At 46.1% G+C, this 20,307-nt stretch overlaps 2 protein-coding genes across 5 annotated transcripts in view; one reads left to right on the forward strand and one right to left on the reverse strand.

Annotated features, from left to right (window-relative positions):
* ACSF2 (acyl-CoA synthetase family member 2) overlaps positions 1-20,307 on the forward strand; it is a 36,536-nt gene that overhangs the window by 5,341 nt on the left and 10,888 nt on the right. For 2 of the 3 annotated variants that reach the window (XM_053960193.1, XM_053960192.1), the window contains exons 2-10: positions 198-393; positions 2,677-2,805; positions 3,767-3,820; positions 6,357-6,475; positions 6,702-6,864; positions 7,265-7,360; positions 8,267-8,415; positions 9,024-9,115; positions 10,183-10,259. In XM_053960193.1, the coding sequence (XP_053816168.1) occupies positions 198-393; positions 2,677-2,805; positions 3,767-3,820; positions 6,357-6,475; positions 6,702-6,864; positions 7,265-7,360; positions 8,267-8,415; positions 9,024-9,115; positions 10,183-10,259 (1,075 nt within the window). The remainder of the gene's footprint in view (positions 1-197; positions 394-2,676; positions 2,806-3,766; positions 3,821-6,356; positions 6,476-6,701; positions 6,865-7,264; positions 7,361-8,266; positions 8,416-9,023; positions 9,116-10,182; positions 10,260-20,307) is intronic. The other variant, XM_053960194.1, reaches the window with a different exon arrangement.
* Positions 11,540-19,652, reverse strand: CHAD (chondroadherin). Of its 2 annotated transcripts, none has more exons than XM_053960196.1 (4): positions 18,819-19,652; positions 14,965-15,128; positions 14,671-14,816; positions 11,540-12,501 (listed from the first exon to the last, which is right to left on the reverse strand). In XM_053960196.1, the coding sequence occupies exons 1-3, from the start codon at positions 19,596-19,598 to the stop codon at positions 14,675-14,677; spliced, it is 1,086 nt and encodes a 361-aa protein (XP_053816171.1). In that variant the 5' UTR covers positions 19,599-19,652; the 3' UTR covers positions 11,540-12,501; positions 14,671-14,674. The 2 variants fall into 2 exon arrangements, with proteins under 2 accessions (XP_053816171.1, XP_053816170.1); XM_053960195.1 differs by having other exon boundaries at positions 11,540-12,498; positions 18,819-19,638.

Below are 20,307 nucleotides of genomic sequence, written 5' to 3' on the forward strand. Positions count from 1 at the left end.
AGCCACTGCATAAGCTTTCCAAGTCCTCTCCGAAGTCTTCCTGATCTTGACCCATTGAAGCAACTGCCTGTGGTTCCCACTGGTGCAGGAATGTGCATCAGGTATTCCCAATGCCATTGGCAGGCTGATAATACCTCCAGGTGGGGAGAACTGTATTGACAGGTTATATTAAATAGCCTCTTCTTTTTTTTCCCCAGTGCCCTGCACACAAAGATGCCCTCTCTGTCTCCCAAGGTGACCAACAGCTACATCCAGGGACCCACAGATATTCCCCTTCTTGACAAAACCGTGGGCCAGTGCCTGGAGGAGACTGTGGAGCGCTTTCCTGACCGTGAGGCCTTGGTCTTCTGCTGGGATGGGGTTCGGAAGACATTTGCCCAGTTCAAAGAGGAGGTGAGTGCCTTGTTCATTCCTCAGGTGATTGGATGACAGCAGCAGGTGTGATGGAGGAATGGGAAACAGTTTCATTGCTCAGCTCAGGACTGAGATGAGTTGTGTGTGGACCTGGTGCAGAGGGAATAGCACATTTCCAGCATGCACTGATGGGCATGTGCTGCCTTTATCCTTCTCTGAGCCTTGGGATAAAGAGGGGGAAACGGCATATGCAAAATGCTAACATCCCATAATGAACATTCATACTTTAAAATTATCACACTTACCTGATGGGTTATGGGCTGAGTCATGGTGTTTTTCTCTACTGGAATAGACTCCAACTTCTGGATTAGTCACTCTGGCTATCAGAGGTCCTGAATGTGGGGAAGATTTTTATCCAAGTAGGAAGGCAATGGAAAAAAGTAAAGGGCTAGGGCTCAATATAATAAGCATAGATGTGTGTGGGTGTGTGCATATACAAATACATGGTTCTCTGTTTTTGGAATGGAGGGACTAACTACCTGGAAAGTTTCTAACAAATGTATGATATGGTCTTTGATAGGAAAGAATTGTTTGGTGGGTTTTTAGGCTTACTATGGGTTTGGTCACCCTGTGTTCACCCTGATTTTAAGAAGTAGGCTGTAATTCAGAACTAAATTAAATTGTTCCTCAGATTCATATCTCCTACAAGGCAGATTTTGTAAATTCATTTGAGAACTTAACAAAACTATAAAACCTTTCCTGAATGTGTCAGAGTATTTACACATGCATTTGTGTACATGAAACATGCTTACCACCCTGCAAAATAAAGTAGTTGTTAATATAGTGGCTGAATTTGAGTTAATGAATCACAGAATCATTAATGCTGGAAAAGGTTTCAAAGACTGAGACTTTGGCTGATCACAACACTGTGAAGTAGGTCAGAGTACTGAGTGCAACGTCCAGTTATTTAATGCCTCCAGAGATAGGGACTCCAGCACCTCCCTGGGAAGTCCTTTCCAATATTTAACAACCTTTTCAGTGAAGAAATTCCTCCTGATGTCTAGCCTGACCCTAGCCTGGTGCAGTTTGTGGCCACTTCCTCTCATCCTGTCCCTTGTTCCTTGGGAGCAGAGCCTGACTCCCACCTGGCTGCACTCACTTGTCAGGGAGTTGTAGAGAGGAAGAAGGTCCCCTCTGATCCTCCTTTTCTCCAGGCTGAGCCCCTCCAGCTTCTCCAGTCACTTCTCACAGGACTTAGGAGGAACCCAAAACTGGTCAAAAATCACTATTTCTATCAAAATTGATAGAATTTTCTTCACCCAAATCCTTTTTGAAGTGATACCCAGAAGAGAGGCAGATCCAACAGTGTGGGTGGGCCCAGCATATGGGTAAGGCTTGGTCCTATGTGGAATTTATGAGGAACTTCACAATAAATAGTCTTTGGGCAAGAAGTAACTTGCAGCAACATAATTGCCTATTTTGATTTCCTTCCTGCTTTGTTGTATTGTTCCAGGTTTGTTATTTTTATGCTTTCAGTCAACTTGCTGAACAGGGCCTGGTCTGTGCTTCAGGCTCAGAAGCTGCAGCCATGGGCTGATGGACTGTTCTGGGGAGACACAGTCTGTTGCATTTCAGTTACTGTTGGAATCCTGGATGCTGAGAATTTTAAACTTTGTGCTGAAAGGCACAGACTTGCAGGAGAGCACTGCATTTAGCCTGGGGCTGTGGAAAGGGCTTCCATAATTGATTAATACTACTAGGATTATGGGTGTGTAGTTGGTTAGAAATGTGTAATGTCACAGAGTGGAAAACTTAGAGTTTGGGGTTTTAGAATAGAAGTAAATATGAAGCAAGGTGGAAGTTTTAGGGCGGAAGCAGGTTGTTCTTCTTCACCTTCTTCCTTCTTCTTCATGGGTTTGGGTGATGTTCTGTAATTGGACAGAAAAGTCCGCATTGCAGGCTTTGAGGGATCAGTTTTTGGGTTAAAAGGGAAAATAATCTAGATGTCATTTCTTAATTTGATAGTTTAGCCTTAAAAGACCTTGTAACAAGAGACAGCCATTTTGTGCCTTGCTAGTGAAAGACTGCAGAACCCACAGTTGTGAGGCTGTAGCATTGATAAGAAACAATAAACACATAAGTCTGAACGTGAATTATCATCTCAAGTGCTTTCAATCCTGACCCTGACAGAGGTAGAAAAACAAGCAGAGAACCCACAAGTTACAAAGATGATGCTTTTTCTCCAGAAAGCAGTGCCTGGAGACCAATATTCCCCACTGCATCCTGTGTGTGATCCTCAGGCACTTTTGTTGTATTTTTTAGGTGGACCAAGCAGCAGCTGGACTTCTGGCCCTTGGCCTGAGGAAGGGAGACCGGCTGGGGATGTGGGGACCCAATAAATACGAATGGGTTCTTATGCAGTTTGCAACTGCCCAGGCAGGAATCATCCTGGTAAGGAGTTTGCTGTGTCTAGGATTTAGCAATCTATTGGGAAAGGAAATAGAGACAAATAGGAAATACTGGAGAATAAAGTTAGTTTGTCTGTTTTTCCATGCTCTTACCTGGCATGTCATCTATAGCTGAATCAAGTATTTAAGGAAGATCTGTGCAGCTCTCTGTGTCCTTGTCCTCCACTCTGTAAGGAAGCAGGCTGCAGAGAGAGGAGCAGCAAAATGTGCTTGCAACAGCTGTTAATAGGAGATATGCTTTTCTCTACAGTACCATTTTTATCTGGGATGTTGCTGCCCTAACCAGTTACCAGCTGGTTAGATCCCTTTGAAATGTATTGCTCCATGAAACAAAGGCTCAGTTAAAAATCTGGTCCAGGCTTCATATCCCTAAAAGCCCATTTTCATTTGATAGTGTGACCAAAATACACCTTATTTAGGCAGTGCACTGTGTTGAGGTCTGTACCTTGCCTTGTGCTCCGTTTCCTCCATCCTGGTTCATTCCAGTGTCTGCAGGAATAGGGTGGAACAGCGTGGCTCAGTAGGAAGGTGTGGGTGAACTTAACTCCAGTGGCCAGTCTGTGGAGAGCTGGGTAGGAGGTGTTATCACAGTTATCCATCAAGAAACCTGACTTGCACAAGAATTTTGATCTAGTTTAGTGGATTGGATCAGCTAGGTCAACTGGATCAACTCCTGTGAGACAGGAGACCTGTTTTCTGTTCCTGAAGCTCTGTTTTGACTATGTGACCTCACATAAATCTCTTTTCCAATTGTTTTCTTTCATACAAACACAGAATTCTGATATATTTTCTGTGAATGTGAAATCCCTGTGGTGGTGAGCTGTTAGTTCTGTGTTGGTCTGAGTGTGGCTTAACCCTGGAGGAACTTTTCTGTTGGAATCTGTGCTAGGGGGGAGGGTGTTCAAGGCAAGAAGGTGATCAAATTCTTGTTTCTGGCTCTTCAGGTATCTGTGAATCCAGCCTACCAGGCCTCTGAACTGGAGTTTGTGCTCAGGAAGGTTTGTATGGCATGAACTGCCTGTTGAAGGGGATTGGCAGGGACATGATGCAGATGAGCTATTTAAGGTTTGGGTGTACGGGAAGAGCTGGCTGGAGAGCAAGGCTGGTGTTGGATGTGTAGAGGGGATGAAGCTGCAGTTTGGTGCCCACATTTCTTGCTGTTCCCTGTGGCTGCCACCCTGTCTGATGGAATCTGCTGTATCCTTCTCATCCCTCTCTCTCTGCTAACAACAAGGTACTGCCAATACTACCCCAACCCAACCACTGCTGTCAGCAATCATTTACCAGGGAATGAGGGAAAAAATGTAGGACTTGCCCCTCCTGCTCAGGGCAAAAATCACCATCTGGGATCTCAACCTTGAAAGTAGAACCTCAGAAAGGACCTCATTTTAACCTCAGACAAGACCAGTCTACTTGGTAGCTTGATTTCTCCTTCCCATGTTTGTCTGAGGCTGGCTGCCCTTGGATTTAAGCTGGTTGAAGTCCTAGGTATTGCCACTGTTTAACATCTCTCTGCTGTCTGATCCTGCTGCCTCATCTACCCTTGAATCCTGCCTGAGTTTGAGTTTGTGACATGCAGAGCACTGATCAATTTAAACTGTTCAGGTTCCCTTGTTCAAATAATGAGGAATTCAGGTTATTAAATATTTGATGGGTAAAAATTAAGATTAAGCAGCTAATTTTTTCACTGTGGTTTGTTCAGCTATAAATGAAAGGCTGATATTAGAAGAGAGGGAGCCATTTCTGAATGTTCCCAGCACAATCCAAGTTAGTTTTACCTAGAAAGTGGATAATTTTTAGCAAATTTCTTTTGTATCAGTAAGTCTGTAATGGGTTGTTGGGCTGCAATTGAATTTTTGTTTCATCCTTTCTTTAATGCTCTCAGCAGCCCTGCTGGTCACTCCCATTCTCATGCATTGGGGTTGAACCCAGTGCTGCAGTGGAGCACCATCTCTTCTGGAGTGGGTGTCCTTGGGTTTCTCTGTCCTGCTGGAATGTGCAACTCAATTCTTCCCTTTTACCCCAGCAAGGCTTTGGTTTTCATCTCCTCTGATTTTCTTCTCTGATGTAATCTGGAATGTTGATGGGGTAAGAGCAGAAATGTGCTTCAGCTCCATTGGGAATTGCTCCTGTCTTGCACTTACAGATTTGCCAGCATTCCTAGCTTTATTATGCTTTGACACTGGGATCTCTGTGGAGTTCCTTGCCACCCTAAGGATTTGGTTGTGTTTGTTTATTTGCATAATAAAATTTCTGAAGACTATAGGGCTTTTCATGTTGGATCCTGTCCATCTCTGCAGTCCAATTGGTATATATGGAAATATGTGTGGAATAACTATTCCTTGGATTCCTACTGTATTTCCAGGGCTTGGTAAAACCAAACTGATGATGAGTTTTCATATTTTACATTCTTTGAAGAAAGGTCTGCTGGCATTCAGGTTGAGACCAAGTGGGAGAGGCCCAACCAGAGACTCTTTATCTTGTATGATATCAGCCCTTCAACCAGCCCTCCTCTCCCCACACAGCATCTATTTTTCAGAGCTGGTTCAACCAGAATTGTAGTTTAAAGGAATTAGTAGTAAAAAGTTGCAGAGGCCCAAAACAGCGTCAGTCCCCTGGGTTCTGGGCAGCCTGTTCCAGAAAATAGAGCAAATGTTTATCTTCCTTTCTGACAAAGTCCAGAGGGTACTTACAAATAATTTATTGGAGTGGCCTTTGTCTCCTTATTTCCCAGACTCTGGGAAAATAATGAGAACGGCCGAGTAAATATGTAAATAGTTTATTGGACACAAATGCATTTTTTGGAAGATGAAAACAGTTTGCAAATCTGGGTCAAATTTGGCAAAATCTCAGCTGCTGAAAAAGAAATAAAAATTCTTGGAGTAATTAAGGTGTTTTGTTTTGGGATTATGTAAATGTAAGGGTTGAATGAAAAATGCTTTCATTTTCAAAATAGGGTAGCAACCTCTTCTAAAAGAGGTAGAAAAATCTTAGGAAAATGAACACCTCAAATATTCCTCAAAAAAACCTTGGCTTGATCTTAGAGGCAGATTTTAGAAATCCTTGTTTTTCCAAATTTCCTCAAAAATCTTCATTCCAGATCAACACAAATTAATTTTTTTAACTTTATTTATTTATTCATATTTTGGGACTGGGATTTTTGTTAGAGTTGCGACTCATAATTTGAAAAATCAGTTGTTTGCCTTGTGCTCACAACAAAGGGTGTCAATCCTGGGCAAGGAGGGAACCTTAGGCTGCAGCTCTACTTTCTTGACCAGCAAAAATCATCCTGAATCCAGCACTGGGGAAGAGCGAAGCACTGGCTGCACAGCTGGATCCAGGCTTGGGATGCTGGGTGTGCAGTGACAGCACAGCAATGCTTTTGGAGGGTTTTGGGAATGCACAGCTGTAAGGGTTCATTTGCTTTAGTCATTGGGGAACCTACCTGTTCCTGTATTGGGGGTGGCTGCTCTTTATCATGTCCTGACTATCAACCCAACATGATTTTTCATGAGTTTCTGTCTCCCTTCACAGGTTGGCTGTAAGGCCCTGGTGTTCCCCAATCAATTTAAAACACAGAAATACTATGATATTCTAAAGCAGTCGTGTCCTGAACTAGAAAAATCCAGTCCTGGAGGAATAAAGAGCAAAAGGTGAGTTAGGAACATCTGGTGTCTTTGCACTGACCTCACAGCCATGTCCTGCATTGTGTCCCCTCAGCTGCACAACACAGGTTTTGCTGAAGAAGGACCCACAGGAGGTCTCATCTGAAGAGAACAAGTTAGGCTGGCCCAGAGGTTTGCCCTGACCAGTGTGCACCTGTCTGGGCACTTTTCTCCTTCTTCCGTTATTGCTGATGGTATTTTTCCTCTCTGCTAGGCTACCTGACTTATCCATTGTCATCATGTATGACTCTAAGCTGCCTGGCACCTTCCACATGGATGAAGTGATTCAGGCTGGGGACAGCAGCCACCTGAAGCAGCTCAGGGCTGTGCAGCAGACGCTGTCCTGCAATGAGCCCATCAACATCCAGTTCACTTCAGTAGGTGCCCTGCCAGCTCCATGCCCTGGGGTTGGGTTCCTCACTGGGAAAGATGTGTGCAATGCCACACATCACATTTTCTTCCTGTTTCCCTCTGAGGCCAAGCTTCCAGCTTCTGCAGTAGGATGGAAAAAGTCTTCTAGCATTTCCCCTTCTTCCATTCTTTTTGTTCAGCCCTTTGTCAATGGCTGATGGAGATGAGACAGTGCCAGGTGAATTCTGTTCAGCTGAAATTGGGCTATTTTTTGGGATTCAGATGCTGTTAAAGAAGTAAAAACAGTCTCCCAGGTCTGATAGAAGAAAAAAGTGCAAGATTACCCCAGAGTCTGCCAGGGGGAATCTCCCCTGAGCTCATCCTCAGAAAAGGTGGTGTTATTGCATAATTCCCTGTATCTTCCAGGGAACAACGGGAAGCCCTAAAGGAGCCACTCTCTCTCACAGGAACATTGTGAATAATGCCAATCTGGTTGGTCTGAGGCTGGGGATCACAGACCAGGTGGGTTTGGTGGGAACAGGGTTTGGGGAGGCCTCCGCTGCCATGGAAAAGAGACCATGTGTGTGGAGAATGCCGATGTTTACTCAGTGGAAGGGCAGGATGTTTTGCTGCAAATGACATTGAGGGATATTAATGCATAACATTTTGCATTGCAATGGAGTTTGTTGAGCTTTCATTTTAGTTTCATGTGAAGCTTTTTTTTTTAGGCAAAACTATATTTTGTGGAGGAAAAACATGAAATTAATAACTTTTCATTTTGGTGAATACTCACTTCAAATAATTACAAGACTCTGATGTTAGCTTTGAATTCTGTTGACTGAGGTTTTAATTTGATTTACATGACTTGGTTTCATGTCATGTTTACAGCCTTATAATTCTTATCAGGGTATGACCTCTCTTTTTGTGGTTTCTTAAAAAAATGGTTAAAGACAAATATTTTCTTTTGAAGTTCTGAATTACTTATTTCTAACACATCAGCTCTGATCCAGAGAATAGATGAGTTGTTTCAATCAGTCTTCAGAGCCTTTGGTGATTAAAAAAAAAAAAAGAAAGTAAAATGAATAGCATGTGCCAAATCCTGCATATTTCATGCCTCTCACAGCACTCCCATTCATCTCTTCTGGTATATAATGTATAAGCAATAGCAGAGCCAGGAGTCCAGCAAAGAAGAGACATTGCAAAATTACAGGATGAATTATTGACATACAAAAACTTCCCAAACTGATTTTATTAAAGGTAGGATATGTCAGTTGCGTTTCACCTAACAGGAATACAGCAGAATGTCAGATTTCCAGCTGAGGGGACCAGGAAAAATGTCTCTGCTCAGATCTTTGCTCTTCAGCAGGGAGATGGGCTGGACACACACTGGAAGGTCTCCTCTCCTCACTGTTTTCTGATTGATCCCAGGAGAGTCGCTTTGGGCTCCCTGCGCCTCTCTACCACTGCCTGACGTCGGTGGGAGGCTGCATGGTGATGGCTCTGCATGGCACATCCTGCATCTTCTCATCGCCCAGCTTCGAGGGCAAGGCTGCACTGGAGGCTGTGTCTCAAGAGAAGTGAGAGCCTGTTTTGCTAAGGAACAGTTTTTGGCCTCGTGGCTCTACTTCTTCCCTTGCCCCAACTGCCAGGACCATGCTTGTGGTCTTCCTTCTCACAATGCGAGAGGCAGATTTGCTGCTGCACTCAATTGCACAGGCACTTCAGGAACCAAAGTCTGCCTTTTCAGCTGTGCTTGGGAGTGTGTCACCCTTCTGCTGAAATTAAGGAATCCTTCCTGTCACCTTAGGGCTTTGGCTGGGGAGCATAGTGGTGTCTTGGTTTGCTGTAGCTGCTGTGTTTTCACAACTGAACACCTGCCCTCCTTTTCCAAGTCCAGCTCTGCTGCTGGGATAGTGTTTCCATATTGTTCCTCAAGTATAGCTTGGGAAACAAAAGAGCTGTTGCTGTGTCTGCATCATACATGTACATATGTCTCTATATTTTATGCAGATGTATGTCTGTGTGTGCTGATGAACAGCACATTTGCTGTGCCTACCTTCGTGCTGCTGCTGTGCAGTCCCAGATGGGATGGGATGGGATGGGATGGGATGGGATGGGTGCTGAGCTGGGGCTGTCCCCAGTTTCCACCTCTGCAGCTTTGCCTTTTTATCCCATATTCCTAAAGATGCTCCTTCCTCCTTGGCACACCCACCATGTTCATAGACATGCTTTCCCAGCCGGACTTTGACTCCTATGACCTGTCAGCTCTCCGGGGAGGTAAGTCCCAGAATTCAAATGGGAAAATCCTGAGAACCAGGATATTCCTGGTTCCCTGCTGGGAGGCTGTATTTTTAGTTTTGTGAGCACACGTCTCTTCTGATGGGAAAAATTCAGTTGCATGAGCCTTGTGTTTCCCCTGTTAATTTGATGCTACATTTCTTTTCCTTGGGAAATCCTTCCATCGTGTATTTTAGGACTCCTTAATCTGAAGGAAGTCTAGGGCAGGACCTTTCTATTTTAGCTGCAAGGGGAGGTGTCAAGAACAGCTTGATTTTCCTTGCCTCTCCAACCACCACCATGTGGCAGCAGATGCTTTCTGTGTCTCAGGCTAGTGCAGTCCATAAAGCAGAGCCAAGCTCAGATTTTTTTCTCAGACCTGAAGTTTCCTGCCTGTTTCTGAAGTCACTCATCCCCGTGCTGGAGGGTGTGATACAATGTGCTGGAGCTTCCTCTCTTGTCACAGCCCGCTTTGGAAATAGCTGGGCAGACCACCAGTCCTTTTGAGGCAATAATAGTACAGAGAGAAGGTGGTGCTAGAGCATAAGGAAATATTTTAGCAACTTACCTAATCATCTCTGCTATGTGCAAAATGATCCTGTCTCATCCTGTTCCCCACCAAAGCCCATATATTACCCCACTCTTTTGCTCTGTCATCCTAGGTTGGAACAAGTGGCAGTGGGATCTACCCTCTCCCAAAAGGGCTGCTCTGTGCAAGGCAAGAGGAAAGGTTTTTGGTTTTATGGTGATGATCAATGAGAGTGTTTGTCCCACTATAAAACTGTGCCTCTTCCTGCTATGAATCTTTCAATTTTTGGAGAACTGTAGGTTGGACTAGGTTTGAGTTATAGAGTTTATTTTCCTGTTGAGAAAGGCAAATTGACCTTGCTGCAGCCTTTGCTTCTAGAACAAGTAAGACCTGTATAAAAAGATTTAGGAAGTATTTTGACAGGAAACAGTGTATCCCACAGGTCTTGTCAGCATTAAATCTGGGAGTGGAAAACTGTTTGAGGGACCCTCCTGGGAATAAATAGCTAGTTTCCAGGGTCTTTTCCTCTTTCTTCCAGGAGTTATTGGAGGTTCTCCTGTTCCCCCTGAGATCATGAAGACAATTATCACCAAGATGCACATGCCAGAGCTTGTGGTGAGTTGCAGTGGCTGTGACCAGACCTGCAAGGGGTGTTTGTCATAGTGAGACACTGAGTTTGGGTGTCTCTGAGTTTTGGGACCAGAGTGGTACCTGGTGGTCCTGGAGCTGCTGGGATCAGGCTGAAGAGGGAAAGCTCAGAAGAGCCTTCTCTTCTGGAAGAGAAGGCAGAAGTGGGGGTATGACAGAAGTGGGGGTTCTGCGTGGTTGCTGCTGAGGTATCTGGGGAGGAAGCTTTGGAAGAAGACAAGCCATCACATTCAATGTCATTCAGTGAAATTCTGCTGCTCATTTCAAAACTTTTACTGACATTCAGTTGTACACACTGCCAGGATTATGATGGCAGAGGCAGTGCTTCTTCATATTAGTGCAGGTGGGTGCTTGTATTCCTCTTGGTGTGGAGCTGTCAAATTTCTTTCCCCATCCTGGATTTCCTGTGGATATAAAACCTTATTGCGTGTTTTTTGTTGTGTCTGAGTCCGGTCGTGGGAATGGTGCCATCCAAATGTGCAGCACCAAATGCTGCACTGCCAGAAGGGCAGTGTGTGCAGGGCCACTTGCCCTGCTGCTCCACCACACATCTCACCACCCTAGGCCTGTGCAAGAGCCACCACCATGTGCTTCGTGTCGGGGACAGGCCACCAGCAATGGGGTCAGGTGGGTCAGTGACCCATTTCCTAGGCATGTCTTGCCATCTCTATGTGAACGGCTGAGCCAGAAAAGGACTGTTTTGTTTTGCCTTAAAGGAAATTAATTTGGTATCATGCTGCTTCCCAAGGCTGAGGAAGCAGCCAGTAGTGATGGATAAACATGTGGGTCTGGGAGTCAGATTAGGCTGCTGTTTTTGGCAGACCCCGACTGCACCAGCAGTAGGGTTTTACAGGGACAACTCTGCTCTGCCACAGACCAGGGGAATCCAGGGCATCCATCCTGAAGCTGTCTTGGATGCAGCCAGGTTTTTTCTCGGATATGATGCTCTTAATGCCAAGCTGGAAACACCAGGGGCAGCCTTGGTGCTATTGCTTGCGCTCTGTCAGGTGACAGCTACCTATTTCTATAGTAAACCTGAGTCTGGCCTCACAAAATATTTTCAAACATTACTGTGAGAGCCCAGGACTCATTAGGTGTCACATGTTCCTGTTTTGTAGCAAGAGAAATAATAAAACCCTCCCAAACAGTTGCTCTGCCCACGGGATAAAGAGGATTAAGTCTATATTTGTGCCACTGGTCTCATGTTACTCCTGATCCCTCCAGCTCTCAGGCAGACACACAGAGACTTGTTGATTTCATCTTTGCAGCAAGAGCTTTATACAGAAGATGTACATAAGAAAATATACAATTCGATTTCTATATAGGAGGCAGAGGAGTTTTCACCCTCTTAAAGGTCATTTACACTGTTACAGGGGAATAAATAGACATATATTTATATAACTCTTTAGGATTAAAAAACATAGTTGAATTGCAACTGTGCAATTGAAATAGCTGTGGCAATAAACCAGTCATCCTGGTGTCCTGCTAGATCCTCTGGAGTATGGGTGGGAAGGAGAGGAGGGGTGCCTGAGCCAACTGCACCATGCACACCTTCTCCTCTTGGACATTTTGGTGACCCCACAGAGTGAGAGGGAAATCCAGTCTTCAGGTGGCTCAAGTTTTGGAGGTTCCCAGTACTGTTTCCTTTAAAGGATTTCTGGCCAGTTTTGGGAGATTGCTGTCTCAGGGCCACTGGCTCTTGGTCACTGCTTTACCTCTTCCCTCAGCCCTGGCCTGCAGGGATCCCCTCTGTGGGTAGGCAGGGGAGTCTGTTTGCATGGGTTGAGACCAATTTTCCTTATAAAGCAGCTGGGAGAGGGATGCTCCTGCTTTCCCATTTGCTCCCTCTCCTCTGGAATGGGAGGGACAGCAACCAGCTGGTTGATCAGGGATGTGGATTATGTTTCTTTTGGGAAAGATGTCTGTGTTTTACCGGCAGGATCTAGCTTAGCTTGTCTTAGTATGGTCATGCATAGTTTAGTTTTTAAAAAGGCCTCTTTTAAAATACATAGATGTCGGAAAAGATTGAGAAGGTGGATTCCATCGTTGTGATCAGCAGAAAAGCAGGGATTCAGAGGAGGCTGCAGGTGTTCATATATGTCAGAAGTATTTCCTGACAGGTAGGAGAAGCTCAAGGAAGGACTCGGAAGTCAGTAGTTTTCTGATGGTTGAAGTGACCGGTCACCAGGACAGGCCATACTGGAGCCTGCTAGCATTAAAAAAGAGAGAAGGCCACACCTTTAAAGATATTTTTCCAGCAGAGCAGTAAACTTGCAACATTTGTCTATTTTTAAATCAGTGGATGAAGCCCATACTTGAAAGTGAAGACCTGGGAGTCAAGGAGCTGTTACAACTTCCCACAGTAGAGGAAATGGGTTAGTCCTATCTCTGAGCTACTCTGCCAACTCTCTGTGTGACTCCTGAGGATCTTACTCAAAGTGCTGATGGTCAGGGAGCACTTTCTTGGCAAAGGAAGGAAACTCAGAGTGAAATTTTCAAGAGTAGTGGACTATTTTGATGCCCTAATTCTGAAAATCCAGGGCAGGTGTAATCTTAGAAACTACCAAGCAGCTTTTAATCTTAAATATAGCCAGTGACCCAAGTCAGTCCTAATCCCTGAAATACAAACCCCTGTATGTGACAGCTGCCTGGCTCTCAAGGGGTGCATGATGAAGTCAGAGGTACTTTCATAAAATTCATGCTCACCACACTGGAGTGGGTTTGTGTACCTGCATTTTGGCACTGACACCTGAAGGCACTGAGCTTTATCTTCTGCAAGACTGAATAGTTTCCTATTTCATTAGCACTTGTAAACCTGTTTGAGGGAGCTGGATGGAAAGTCCTACAGAAAAAAACAGGACATGGTTTTCTTACTTTCACCATGGAGGAGTGAACTGGGATCAAGTTCAGGCAGGGAAAGAAGATTAAGAAGGGTCAGACCCGTAAATAAACTATATTTAAGTACTGTGGTTTAGAAACCTGAAGTTTTTCCGTGCTTAGAGCAGAACCTTTCCTGCCCTGTATGGAATGACTGGTATTTCCATCTCTAATCCATAAAACCCTCTGGCACTACAAAAGAAATAATCACTTTAGAAAGGCACAGAGCAGCTGGCATAATCCCTGACATTTTGGTCATAAATTTCCTTTCTCCACCTTGGTATGCATATCCTTAGTGAAGTGGGGATCAAAAGGCCATAACATGGCACAATGCCCACCTCTTTTCATACAATACAGTGCAGGATCACTGCACTTTCCTTAACAAATGAGCAAAGGTCCCTTCCCCAAGAGTTTACAAACTTGCAGGCTCATTCAGAGTTCTCTGGAATCTGTACAGACTCCAGACCTATTTCTGGGATGGGAAAAAGTAAAATGCTTGGGGTGGAGTGATGACAGTTGTGGCTTTTTTGCTCCTCTGCAGGCTGAACTTAATAACCCTGGTAGTTGCCAGCTGTGGAAGGTGTCTGTGTGATCCGTTTTCATAGTTGGTGTTTGCCTTGGTAGCTGTCAGCAAAAGCTCATTGCTGGAGGGGAAGGCAGCCTGCTCTCTGAATCGCCTCCTGGCTGAGGACATCTTACCCAAAGAATATTTGCCATCTTGAACCTCCCTCCTCTGGGATACTCATTTGAAGGCAACAGCCATTGTTTTTAAATACCTGACTGTCTTGGAGGGAATTGTAATTGTGGAAAGGGAAGTGCTGGGTCAAGAGCTGCTCCTTATGAAAGATATCTGCTTTCCTGTGGGCTGGGAAGTCCCAGGAAGGGCAAGACTTCCCATCAATGCCCTGGATTTCACACCAGACCTGGAGGACCTTTATAGGGCTCCTTAAATGCTCTTTAAAGGGCTGAGCATCTCCAGTTGGTTAGAAAATCTTGTGTGGTCCCAGCTCAGGGTAGGAGTCAGCTAAATCTGCCCTTGTTTTGATATATAGTGTCTATGCCTTTTGCATAACAATTACATCTTGACTTGATATGGAGCTTTGGTGTTAGGACAGGGTGCATGTCACCATAGTGCCTGAAGCATGAATGAGGCTTAAACCCTGTTACAGTGTAGGGCTTTTGAAGATTTCAAAGTTATTCTGTGTGTATTTTCAGGATCCTTACTTCTCTATTTCATATTCACTTACATATTTTGCCCTTAATTTCTGCCCCAGGCCTCTCTTTAACCCTATATTTTTTTCACAGAGTTGACTCTATCCCTGATGCTACAGGAAGGTTCTCTGTTATGGGAGCTCATGGAGCCAGGAGATGGTGCAGCTCTTAGCACAGACCTCTGTGGGTGGATGGATGAGCTGCTGTAAATGAAACCCTGGTGGCATTTAAGACTGATGCTACAAAAGGTGCTGGGGCTTCTGGTGCAACTAAAGGGGAACCATCTTACGTGTTTAATGGCGGCTCCCCTTCCTGGACCTCTTGGTAGGCAGCTTGCAGGAGCGGAGGGCTGGGGTGTCCCTGATGAGCTGTCCCCGGTACTGGGCTGGTGTGGAGCAGGTGTCCTCAGCACGGGTGCGGTTGCCTTTCAGCCACCTGTGACACAGGGAGGAAGGAAGAGAGGAACTTGAAAAAGGGGCAAACCATGGACATCAGAGGGCAGGGTGGGGAGAGAGCTGCCTGACAGCAGTGTCCTGGCACAGGTCGGGGGGCCCAGGGAGTGTGGGGTGTGGCAGTGCCGTACTTGCGCAGAGGTGCCAGCTGGCAGTTGCAGTGCCAAGGGTTTCGGGAGATTGTCAGCGTCTCCATTTTGTCAAAAGGGAAGTTTCGGGGCAGTTGCGTGAGCCGGTTGTTCTCCACATGGGCAGTTTTCAGCACGGTCACGCCAGCAAACGCATTGTCTGCAAACTGAAGCACAGAGGTTTCTGGTGAGGAACATGGAGTTGGGGAATGGGGACTCCAAACCTGATGGCCTCTGTTCCAGACTTTGAGTGTCATAAGGGCAAGGCACTGGGACATGTTGCCTAGAGAATTTGTGAATGTGTTATCCCTGGAAGTGTTCAAGGCCAGGTTGGACAGGGCTTGGAGCAACCTGGTGTCCTTGCCCATGTCAGGGGGTTTTGGAAAGAGATGATCTTTAATGCCCCTTCCAGCCCAGGTTATTCTATCATTCTATGAAGCATGGAGAGAGCAAGAGAAGCTGTGAACAGGGAGCTGGCTTGCTGGATACTCTGTACACTTGAGAGGCAGCAGACTGGTGGGCTCATGGTTGATGGAGTCTCCTACAAGTGGGAGACCAAATCCATGGTGGGATTGTCGCAGCCCCATCCCTAAATAAATTGAAGTCTGGCAACACTTTTTATTTTTGAGCCATACTTCTCCATTCTAAATGAAGATATATTCTGGTATATTCCTTTCTAAGGCTGGAAATCCTCCCAAGGCCTGTTGCCTTGCCTGGAGCGACTGAAGGAGGAGTGTGTGTGGCCTCTGAAGGGACTGTAGACTTTGGCAGTGCCTGGGCGCTCTGAGTGGAAATTTACACTTGGCATTTGAGCAATGTAGAAATACAGGCAGGTTTCCAGCACCTCAGCCTCCTCCATTTTTTTCTCATTTCCAGTGTTTTTTTTTGTTTTTTTTTTTTTTTTTTGCAAGGGATGCTGTAAAATTTGTGCTTTCTTGGTTAATAGGGAGGCTTTAAGGTAGAACCTCCCTTAAGAAAGCTGTCAAAAAGCAAGAGAGGCTGTGGACCTGACACTGCAGCCCTCTCCTCTCTTCCCTGAGGCCTCATCCCTGACGTTTTTCAGCCCATGGTTACTCAAGTTGGAGAGTTGTTGAAAGCAAACCCCTGAACAGGAACTTCCATGGCAGTGGTGGACTGGAGAGGGGCTCCCTGACAAAGCACAAAGCTCTTCTTAGCTATGACAAACCATTTCTCCCCCCTCTCAAAGTGGGGGGAAAGCTTTCTCTGAAGGTTGGAGAGGACACTCGCTAGGTCTTCCCAAAGCCCCAGGACCCATGCTCCTATTTCTGAAAAGAACCTTGCACTTCTCATGGACCATCAGGGCGTGTTCTAAGCTGAAATGCTTGACAGAGGAAATGCACTACTTTAAACCGTGAACTTTTGTCAACTCCCAAATTGAGCACTGCTGGATGGGATTAGAGATTAGCCAGATTCTTATAGCTGTTGGACAGTCAGCATTGCTGGTCTTCTCCTTCCAAAACTGAGCTGACCTCAGGAGGCTGCTCTGAGGGATGCTGGTCTGAGGGATGCTGGCACGCCGTGCAGAGGGGCGGGAAGGCTGGACAGTGGTGTTACTGTCTCAGCTGCTCATTCCTCTCCCGTGAGAAGAGTTCACATCTGCTGCTAACAGCTACAGAGCTGCCTGCCAGACCGTGTCTTTGGGAAGAAAAGGGTGATTTTTATCCCTCATTTAGATGGAGGATTACTGCTGTTATTTTACACTGAATACACAGACAGGGGTGCCTGTCTCATGTTGAGGTACAAGGAGGGTCCTGGCCTGTGCAACACAGCCCTGTGGGTCCAGTGTGGGTCTGTGATGCTGGGGGGGAATGGGAGCTCTGTGCTGGAGACTGAGCTCTAGCTTTTGCTCAGACTCTTCCTTTTGCTCAGCTGTAATTTAGGCTGGAGTAGAATTGTGTGGGTTTACACTTGATCAGCTCAAAAATCTTGCAGCCATGCAGGGAAGAGCTAAGGACAGCATGTTTGTGAAGGAGAAAGGGCTGCAGTAAAGATGCCAGCAGTACTTAGAGCATTTGGTGGTGATTTCCTGGATCATGTGGCCTCTGTGATTAGATGTCTCTTAGCAGTGCAAAGTTCACACGTGGGCTGTTTGGGTTTGAGGCCTTTGGAGATTTGAAGGGAAAATGAGCTGGAAGCTTTGTATTTGCAAGCTCTAAAGCTGCAGAAGCCACCCCTATTAGTGCTGATCCCATTAACTGATGTCCTGTTGGGCTGCTGGGGAGGAAAGGAGGCACTGGCTGCACAAGAGCCTTTTAAGTTCCTATCCACAGGTGGTTACTGTAAAAGAAAGAAAAAAAATGTCCTTTTTGCTGGCTAGAATTGTTAACCATTGGTTCTTGGTCAAACCAAGGATGCTTGTTTCCCTGGAGCACCCCAAAGTCTAATTTCTTCAACATGTAACTTGGAACTCTGATATCTCGAGCTGGTACATTATTAGACTGCAATATTTGATTGAAAGTGCCTTAGAACTGAGTCTACAGAAGTGCTGTCACAGAACATCTAAAGTCTTGCCTAGTAAGGTAAATAGATCCTTTTCAAGCATTAAGTTTGCTCAGTCTCATACTGGAGAGGTTAATGCTCAGAGTGGACAAGGCAAATAAATACTTAAATACTGAATAATACTTAAATACTGGATAATGAATAAATACTTAAATACTGAAGTTATTACTGAACTGGTTTAGTTAGTGTTGTTCTGCACCTGGACAAGCTGTAATTTCAGTTTTTGAGCTTTTTGGGATTCTATCTCCCTTTGAAAACTCTGGTTTTATGCATTTCTTGTAGCTTTCATGTGATCTGCTCATCATTGTGAGACTGTCTGAGTTGTGAAGAAATTCTCTTTTTCATCAGATCTTCCTGCATGTGGTGGGTGTTGCTTTGCCATGCAGTCCCACCCTGCCTCAGCTGAAAGCTCTTTGGGCTTCCTGGCAAAGCATCATCCCAGGGAGATCTGTTCTGTTCTGCCTACAACACCCTCTCTTCCCAGCCATGGGGGATTCACCCAGGACATCAGGTTGCATCAAGATGCTGTGCTGGGTTCTGCAGCACTGCCTGGCTTTTCAAAGGTCCTAATACAAGTGATTCCCTGAGTGTGATACTCCTGACTGTGGATCCTGCTTTCTCACAGAAAAAGGAGGGGGTTGTTTTGCCCTTCAGGATACCTGAATGTCCTTCCTCCCCTCCAGTGGGAACAGGGCTCCTTTGTAAGATGCTGCAAAAGTTCCTTTTGAGAGAGCATCAATAAACAAACCTTTCTTTGTAATGTGTCAGGTTGGGAGGCAGTGGGGAGGTGAAGGTCTGTACCTCTACCTGTCTGCAAGGCAGGGGTAAGAAACCAGGACCGTTCGCAGCCCCTCCAAGGAGTCTTCCTCTCCTGATCTACAGCAGGTACCTGGGCTGAGCAAAGGAGGCAGAGCAGTTCAGCTCTGCAAGGTGGAAGTGCCCTCCACTATGAGGCACATGCTCACCTCTCATGCCTCACCTTGTTTCTGTGAGTATGGCAGGTTCCTAATTGTCCTGGAGCATCCCAGATACCTTTCTCAGTGTCCGGTGTCACCTCCAGTTTGGGAGGGAATGCACTGCCTTGCATCCATCCAGAGGGCTTAATCAGTTCCAGATAATTTGGTTTTGCATAAATAACTCAACAGAGGTGCTCTCTCTCATCCCTCGCTTGAGCCACAGCAGGGTGTAGTCAGTGCCTTGCTGCCTACAGAGCTTACAGACCTGCATCTCCCCTCTCCTCTGTAAGGGAAGATCAGCAAACCAAGGGCTTTGTAAAGGGGAAGAAAAGCAAGCCCCATGTTTCTGATCTGGAGCAAGTGGAAAGAGAAGGGACTCACCTTCTTCAGTTTCATGTTGTCCAGGTGGAGTGTCTGCAGGTATCGCCCGAAGGACTGGAAGGCGTTGTCAGGGATGACCTCAATTGGGTTATGAGAAAGTTTCAGTTCCTCCAGCACTCTCAGCTTACTCATTGCATTCACAGGGTAGCTGCTCAGCTGGTTCTTGTCCAGTTGGAGGACAGCAAGGTTTTCTACATCCTCCATGGCCCCAGGTAGGAGGTTGGTGAGGGAGTTATCGGAGAGGAAGAGCCAGCGCAGATCTTTAGCCCCATTGAAGACCCCCGGTTTCAGCTCCTGGATTTTATTGCTGCCCAAGTGCAGGATGAAGAGGTTGACAAGAGGGGAGAGGAGCCCTTTGGATAGGTCTGGGATCTTGTTCTTGTCCAGGTACAGGTAGGTGAGATCAGAGAGATCATCAAAGGCTCCTGGCTTTATGACACTGATCTGATTGTCAGTGAGATAGAGGTAGACCAGGCTCTTGAGCCCCCGGAAGGCTCCAGTGGAGATCTCCTTAATCCGAGAGCTCTGGAGGTGCAGGGACACCAGCTTTTTCATGTCACGGAAGCCATTGGTTGGCAGGATGGGGAAGTTATTCTTCTGCAGGTTGAGAAGCCGTGTCTGCTCAGGCACTTTGGGGATCTTCTTCAGCCCCACGTTGTCACAGATGACGTGCTGCAGGTCTCCGCCGTGGCAGTGGCAGCTGGGGGGACATGCCTGCATGGTGGAGACGAGACATGCTAGCAGGCTGAGGACACTGAGGAGAAAGCCTGACCCATTCATGGTCAGATCTGGAATTAAGTGTGGTGGGAAGAGAAGCAGGAGGAGGAGAGTGACGGGTGGGAGAGAGAGAGAGAGTAACCGGGTTTGCAGCATACTGAACACAGCCCTATTTATAATGTTATTAAAAAGCAAAATCCCTTCCCACAAACCACAGGCAGCAGCCAGTTGGAAACAACTGGCTTTGGGAACTTACTGTGAGCTTAACCCCTTGGCACCAGGCAGAGGAGTGTCCACGGCCCTGCCTGGCCCTGCTGCTGAGCAATATGTAGAGGTAGTTTTCATCTCTGGAGGAAAATAGGAGGCAAATACTCAAGAAGAACCAATGCAGACCTGCTCTGTGGAGAACCTCCCTGGTCTCTGCTGAGCAGGGCCCAGATGCATCTGCAGGGGGGAAAACAGCCTGGTTTGGTTGAACAGCATAGCAGGGAGCACTGCTGAGCTCCACAGCCACCTCCTGCTGGACCTTCCAGCAGGCTCTGGGGTTCTATTTAGCCTCAGCTGTTTGGGGAGAAGCAGCTGGTCCTGTTCTCACAGAGGAAGGCACCTGGTGGGGGGTGGGCTGCCCTTTTTCACTGATTCAAGAGGAGTTTGCCTAAACAGGGATTGGAGAAGGTGGGAGTTCTATGGGGTCATGCCAAAGGCCAACAGCGCAGCAGTTGTTCTTGCAATGCAAAATTTTGGTTGAACACTTCCAGATCTAGGCTGCATT

The sequence above is a fragment of the Vidua chalybeata genome, chromosome 19, assembly GCF_026979565.1.
Source record: "Vidua chalybeata isolate OUT-0048 chromosome 19, bVidCha1 merged haplotype, whole genome shotgun sequence".
Taxonomy (NCBI): domain Eukaryota; kingdom Metazoa; phylum Chordata; class Aves; order Passeriformes; family Viduidae; genus Vidua; species Vidua chalybeata.